The following is a 7,808-nucleotide window of genomic DNA, read 5'->3' on the forward strand; positions in this document are numbered from 1 at the left end:
TGAGGGCGACCCAATTCCAAGAGAAACTCGGTAAGTCCTGATTAGGGGTCCACACTAATTTCACTGATGTGCCCTAATGTTGGTCCGGCCTTTTATCACGATCTGCCCTTATGAATAATTTAGAAGTTTTCTACTAATATGTTTAATTTAATTAATGTTTTAGGGTTATTTCATAAAGGTACTTAAGTGTAGATTAAAACATATGCATGATACGCACATACACGTTTATTTAAATACATTTTTTACAACGAGTTTGGGTTTTCATAATGAAAAAAAATTCAGTAATAATAGTTTATATTATGAGAATTCATGTTTTTGATCTTAAGACTACCAAAAATAAATCGTTTAAACTTTCACAATTGTTAAAATATTCATGATATAAAATGCGAGCGACGTTTGTAACGTAAACGCCTGTGGCCCTTCTCACAGCAATGACATTGTTACATCGTTCAAACAATATATTTGGACAGGGGCCGTTTAAGTGAAATGGTCCGCGATCATCCTTGACAAATGGTTCCGCTGGTTAATATGTACTGTGGGCCCAATTGTTCTCAGACAACGTATTGTTTGATGGACAGTGAAGTATTGTTCCGGTGTCTGAACTGGTCGCACGTAATAAATGGACGGAAACATTCAAATTTTTTTATGAGGTGTATGACCTTAGAAAATTGTCAATAATATATGTCATTAGATGAAGAATTTTATTTAATTCTTTGCTGTTAAAAATAATAGCATGTAACAAGAAGGACGTGAGTTATGAATGTGGAGGGGTACACCGGTAGAGGTAAACCTAGAAAGAGATGGATGGATTGCATGAAAGGTGACATGATCAAGAAGTGAGTGAAGACTGAGATGACGGATGATAGAGTTATTTGGAGGACGAAAACCCTGTGCGCCGACCCTACGGGAGTAGGATAGGGCAGGGGAGATGATGACTCTTAAAAGAAAAAGTCTAGTTTAAGTCAACTATTAAAACTCTAAGGGCCTTTCCCACCAATTTGTATATTGTCTGATAAAAATCCAACGTGTAAAATGTGTAAATATCGGATTTTGTTCTCTTATCTGACAGTGATGTCATTTTAGGCTATCTGATCCTCTATCAGCCAGTGTTGGGATAGGTTCTAAATATTTTACAGTTCTGTAATCATTAGCACTGTTAATGCCACGATTGTCACGTATTTGTTTCAATTCCATCGTACATATTGCAATTCCCGAATGTGTTATTTTGCGAGCAATTTCAATGGCGCAATATTTGCAATTCAATTTGTCAAATTAAATTGTGCACATTAATTGTACGAGACCGCACTAACCTTTCAACAATGTTTACAATCGAAATCAATTTGAAATCCTATGTAGTGACATTTTACATTTCGTTATTAAATAATTGTGGTAATAAATATTCATTTGTGTAATTTGTTAATTAGTTTATACTAGCTATTGCCCGCGACTTCGTCCGCGTGGTATTAGAAAACATACGAACTATTTAAATAACAAAAAGCTACGTATCCCTCGGGAACCGGATATTTCTCGTAGATGAACCTTATCCCATGTGTACTCCAGACTTTGTTTTATCTCTTTGCCAAATTTCAATAAGGTATATTGAACCGTTGCAGAATGATCGAGTAAACATTAAAAAACAAAATTAATAAATCCCACAGGGACCGTAACTATTTCCGGGATAAAAAGTAGCCTATTTGTTCTTTCCGACTACGCTCTATATCTGTGCCACATTTCATGGAGATCCGTTCAGCCGTTTAGGCTACAAACGCTAACAAACAGCCATCCATCCATCCATCCATCTAAACTTTCGCATTTATAATATTAGTAAGATTACTAAAATTACTGTTCATATATTTATCTATATAAACATACAACATTTATACATTGCCAATAACCTAATGGTTAAAGGTACGGACATCCTTTCAAATTATCATGTTTTCAAATCCCGCCTGGGATCGACTATTTAAGCATCTAGCATTAGCTTAGAATGGTTTCACGAAACAAGATTAACATTTCAAAATATAAGACAAAAAACATAACACAACAACAAACATATTAATATGTTTAAGCGCCAATAGCTTATGGTTTGAGGTACTGGCTACCGATCTTGCGGTCGAGGGTACAAAACCCGCCATTCGACTATCGTCGTGAACCATATCCTAGCACAAGCCTAGAGCTTAGTTGGAATGGTTAAAGGAAATTTTAGTAAATTAACAAAAATCTACTAACATTTTTGTACAAAAATATCCTTTTAATGGATAATTTCTTATCGTTACAATTCTAATTGTTTCGTTCTTATATTATTCAGATAACTAAAATCCTGGTAACTCTAAAATATTACCAGTTAACAACCGCTGTTACTATTGAACAATTGACTATTAACAACTAAAGTTACCAATATTACGACGGACTAACTTCAGCCACTAATTTCTATTGCACATGCAACATTGACCGCTCTATGTTCCTGCAAATGGCACTCACATAGATTTATCTACCAATAAACTTTCGGTCTAACATCGAACAAACTGCCTGGAAGTAAATAAATTACTATGCATATATTCAATGGTTATACAACTGTAAAATACAGAAGTGAAGAAATATCAATCATTTTTATTTGCTACTAGCTGTCTGTGACTTCGTTCGACTGGAAAAAAAATCAACAGCCTATGTATTCAAATGTTCTACATATATGAAAAATTTCATCGAGATCCGTTCAGCCGTTTAATTGAATAAAAGAATTATAATTTATCAATTATATTCGATATTTAGTTAACGTTTTCCTATTCTTTTTCACAGTTTACAAGAGCACATTAGAATTCTCAATAGTATATTTTGTAACTTTAGCTGAATTACCAAATAATTTCTAAGTAATTTAAATAAAATCCTTCAACATTAAAGTACATTTCCATTATATCCACTTGAAACAATAAAGCCAACCGGAGAGCATTGTTAACGCTCTTGATTAAACACGATAACGAATGACTAATGAATAAAAGTTCTGAAAGGTATTTGAAACCTTTATTTTAGTCCCGAAATTACGAAGGTAGTTAAGTAAACTTAGAACTTATAAGCCCTTAAAAATATTTTAAAAATCGTTCAACAACTTTTTTATTATTTTAACATATGGAAAACAAATGAAAGGTTATCAGTAAGCGAGTTTTGTTAACACCAAAAATAAAAATTACGTAGGTCACATCTTCCTTGCTACGCAATGCCTACGTAGCTCGTAGATGTGCTACGCGTTAGTCATTGTGTTAAATGAATTGCGTATATTACGTAATGAATTTAATTTATACCCCATATCTGTTGATGAAAACTTAATTAATTGTGACAACACGTCGACTTGCGAAACCGATTCTGTTTCAACATTAAAGCAGACAATTTATCTGTCTTATTTGAATAATATAATACCGAGTTAAGAGAATTGTAAATATTAATTAACAATTTCAAAATTATTTGTTAACTTGTTTACGAAGTAATTTGAATTGCGATTCAACAAAGAATAAAAAAACCTGGCCAGAGGGTGTTTTAAGCATTATCTATATTACATTACTTTCTAATGCGTAAGGAATTAGTTCCATATTTACCGCAACGTGGCGAAAGTTTTTTATATCCCTGATGTTTTCCACTAGCTACTCTCATATCTTTCTTTCTTATTTAGTATATTTTACACGATAAAAAAAATAAAACACGCCGTATATAAAATGGTGCACCACCGGCTGCGGAATCCGATGACGAAAGCAACCAGTGGCCGGGGCTGCAGACAGGAACCAGGAATTTACAATGCGTGCAGTTTCTTAAATAACTGATTTTTGAATCGGATCCCTAATCCACTCTTAGCTATATATTATTGCATATATATAGCAATCACAAGTATAACCATTTTCAAACAAACAATATACAAAAGTTATGTTGAGTTAAGTGACCATACATATGTGTTAATAATTATGTGTAAAGGGGCCAGCTGAAAACCAGCACAGTAAGGGCCTGCGACATCCCTGCATTACCTGAGCTTACCGCCTTTTGCCACATTTATCTTTTTTTTATATACTAGCTCTAAGGTTTTGTGTATTAAAGGTTTTATGTAGGTTTAGGTAAAGTTTTTTTGCGGCAATAAAAATTCTATTTATTATTTACTATAAATCATCTATTGGTATTTCATTTGAAACAGCAAAGGTAAAGAAGTCATGATGTGATTAATGATTCTTGAATCATTGGGCGTGTTCGACGACTCTAAATAACGACCTGTCACAAGAATTGAACACGTAATTAATTGTTACAATTTAACATCTCGCAAAACCGAATCAAAACAAAAGGATAATCGTCAATTATATCAGAAACCAGTGTTGCCCTCCTTTGTGTGCATAATAAAACAAAAACTATATTTAAAAATGACTACCCACCACTGGCTGATAGAGGCACACTTACCTTAAAAATGACGTCACTGTCAGATAAGGAAACATATTTTACATGTTGGATTGCTATGAGACAATTTACAATTTGGTGGGGCAGGCCCTTAATTTTACAGTTTTAATGAAGCTACAATGTTAATTACAACATTTAAAACTCTCTGTTTGTTTTTATGTTTCATGTTTTAAAATAAAAACCCTTACATATGCTAGTAAAAATGTTGAACTTTATATTGAGTCGTATTCTAAAAGATATCTAGGAAGAAATCACTTTCAACTTAGCTCTGCACCATTAGTTCACGACAAAGCATTTGTGAAAATCTGTCCATTATAATGAGACCTCTCTGGCTTGTCGTGTGCTCTTTGTAATCCTTTTAAGACCGAAATCACTGAGTAAGCGGAAGGATCATTGTACAATTGGAGTTTAAATATGACTTCGACAATATACACCTAATTGTATCTTTATTAATTCTACTAGAATTAATTGGATACTTTTATATAATCTATACTTCTATACTAATATAATAAAGCGTAAACGCACACTTTTTGTGGCGTAGGATGTCAGCAATCACAGTATATTTTTGAATAACTCTTTATTTACTCAATAGCCCTACACTTACGACACGCTATAGGCTATATAATATATAGCCTATAGCGTGATATAAATAGTGATAATTCACTATTTATATCACTCTATTAAACTTAGGGGTTAAATAAATTGGAAAAAAGTCTTCATGTGGGAAAAGGACAATGAAATACAAGCTGCCAACATCAAGGATGCAAGGTGGCCATGGTTTGTCATCTTGTTAAGTCATTTTGACATTTGCAATTGATAATCTGAGAAATGTAAACAATGAAATAAAGTTTTCATAATTGCATGCGGATGAACCCGCACGGGAACAGCTAGTTTTAATATAAAAGTAGAGTTTCAATTAGTTTTAAAATAAAGCCTAGGTAAATAGATAAATTAACGGTACTGATTGATTACACATTAGTTGTATAAAATATAGCTAAAAGTTGTTACAATTCTCAGCACATTGTTCGCTGGCTGTACGGGAGCTGAAAGCAATAACTTTGTGCTCGAATTCGCGATATTAGTGGGCATCGGTTCCCCATCGGGCGCGGCCAGTGTAATTAGATCCATTGTGTTGACCGATAGCCTTTGTGCTGCGTGTATTTGTTCAGGCGGCCGCCGTGGTGGAGAGGTCATTGTACACTTGCGGTCCGAAAGCGTAGTCGTAAATATTCGCCGGTGACTGCGCCCGGTCCAGGGCGAGTGCGGTTGTTTAACTTTAACGCTATTAATCAGCGGCCACCCGCAACGATACTAATTTATTGAATTAATTTGTTAAATCTTCTTTTATTTACTTGTATTATTTTTTTCTACGCTCACTCATTTTCTCTACACTAAAGGCTAAAATCAACAACTTTAGGTGTGGTAGTGTTCCATGAAATTCCTCGATTTGCGTTGAAGATATTATTAAGTCCCTTTCCCTACCCTTTTCTTAAGAGGAAAGGCTGGGCAGGAAAAGTGTATTTGACGGTGGAGGAGACGCATAGGAAGGGGAAATGTCCTCTTTATGTGCGTCTCCTTCTCTGTCAATTAAGGGTAGGCAACGGATCTGCAATTGCGGATGTTTATGGGCAGCAGTCACTTTCCATTTCGGTGGATTCAGGTGGCCGCTCGCTCGTTTGCCACTTTATATTATAAAAAAAAGTCCAGGAGGAGGGATGAATCGCATGTTACAAGGACGTTAGTTGTGAGTGGGTAAGGATACACAAGTAGAGGCAGACCTAGAAAGAGATAGATGGATTGCGTGAAAGGTGACATGATCAAAACGGGAGTGATAACTGAGATGACGTAGGATAGAGTTATGTGGAGGACAAAAACTTGTTGCGCCGACCCTACTGGAGCAGGCTATCTAGAAAGATGATGATGATATTATTTAGTTCAGCTTATTGTTTAGTTCTAATACTTCATAATACTAATAGTATTTAAGCCATATAATATTTAAGCTATTATTGAGTCCCCTAAAACTTTTGTGTTCAGAAATAAAAGAACGTAAAATATTCTTTTAGAATTGTAATAGGTACGCATTGCGGATTTCGTGCTAAAAGAACCGAAGCATAATTCATTTTATTTCTATAATTAAAGTATGAAGACCTTATACAAATATACCGTAAAAATGTCAATTCCAACTATTGAAAAGAGGTAATATTTTTTAGTACTTTACCTTGACTTGGACATATTTCATTTATTCATTATTACAAGTGGAATCAAAGCCATAAGACCTATAAATCAGTTTACTTTAAACAACTTAAAATTGAGTAATCAAAAGTATAAAATTATAGAAATCGACATCCACAAGTCAGACGGTTGCCGTTCCGAATGGGTTGAGGTTCGCGACGGGTATCTACCGAACGCGCCTGTGCTCGGTCGTATTTGCGGCGCTGGTAAGGGGCCTATGATGAGGTCTACAGGTTCCCGACTCACTGTGGTATACCAACCAGGACTTAGACCAAAACCACATAGAGGATTCAGAGCTCATTATGAAGGTAAGTGTGGAGTAATCGGCATTTAAATCCGCAGGATAAGAATACCCTTCTTCCCGACGTGTCGAGCCCGCTCTCATTCGGTCTTTATTTAATAAAACTAAACTTAGAATTAATTTTTCATACATTAGGGACTCCTTTACAAGTCTTCACTTCTTTGAAGAACATAGTTGAATTTTTCAAAGTTATTTTCAATCATAAAATGCCTTTTTAGGCACACATTATAAATGTAATTATCCCAACTTACTTCACCCTAAATTGATTCATGCTTCTGTAATTTAATACATCGACCTACGAATCAATCAACAAAAAACTCGATTATCATGAGTTATTCCCCTCGGCCTAAAGATTGGGGAAAACGTGATCAAATATTACAAAATATCAGATAAATGAAATTTATCTCTGTATTGCAACATTAATGTTTTCATGCCGTCATATTTTTCGATTTAATGCCTTCGGAACCTTTCATTTCCATATCAAAATTCTATTTTATTTTATCGAGGAAATAAAAAACCTGTATTAGCATTAACAGTTGCATAGATTAGTTATTTATTAACATTCTTTTTATCATATAGTCTTTGTCTTTTTTATTAATACCTTCTGTTAAAAAGAGATTTTTCAAACACAAATGTCTCATATTTATTTATCTTTTTTACTACTCTCCAATCGATCATAAGCTCAAAATTTCAGCGGTGTGCGGTGGCGACATAGAAGTAGATAATAACGGTCACTTGGAGTCCCCGAATTATCCTGATGACTATCAACCAAATAAACTCTGTGTTTGGAGACTTTCTGTCCCTCAGGTTAGTAAATTTGTCATATTATCAAAATCAACAGCAGCTGAAA

At 34.4% G+C, this 7,808-nt stretch overlaps 1 protein-coding gene across 1 annotated transcript in view; it reads left to right on the forward strand.

Moving 5' to 3' along the window:
- The window catches only part of LOC106103719 (bone morphogenetic protein 1), a 40,424-nt gene that overhangs the window by 30,026 nt on the left and 2,590 nt on the right, over nucleotides 1–7,808 (forward strand). Inside the window, exons 10-11 of the mRNA XM_013283556.1 lie at nucleotides 6,762–6,965; nucleotides 7,653–7,807. Of these exons, the coding sequence (XP_013139010.1) occupies nucleotides 6,762–6,965; nucleotides 7,653–7,807 (359 nt within the window). The remainder of the gene's footprint in view (nucleotides 1–6,761; nucleotides 6,966–7,652; nucleotide 7,808) is intronic.

This window comes from Papilio polytes, unplaced genomic scaffold, assembly GCF_000836215.1.
Source record: "Papilio polytes unplaced genomic scaffold, Ppol_1.0 DF823731.1, whole genome shotgun sequence".
Classification (NCBI taxonomy): domain Eukaryota; kingdom Metazoa; phylum Arthropoda; class Insecta; order Lepidoptera; family Papilionidae; genus Papilio; species Papilio polytes.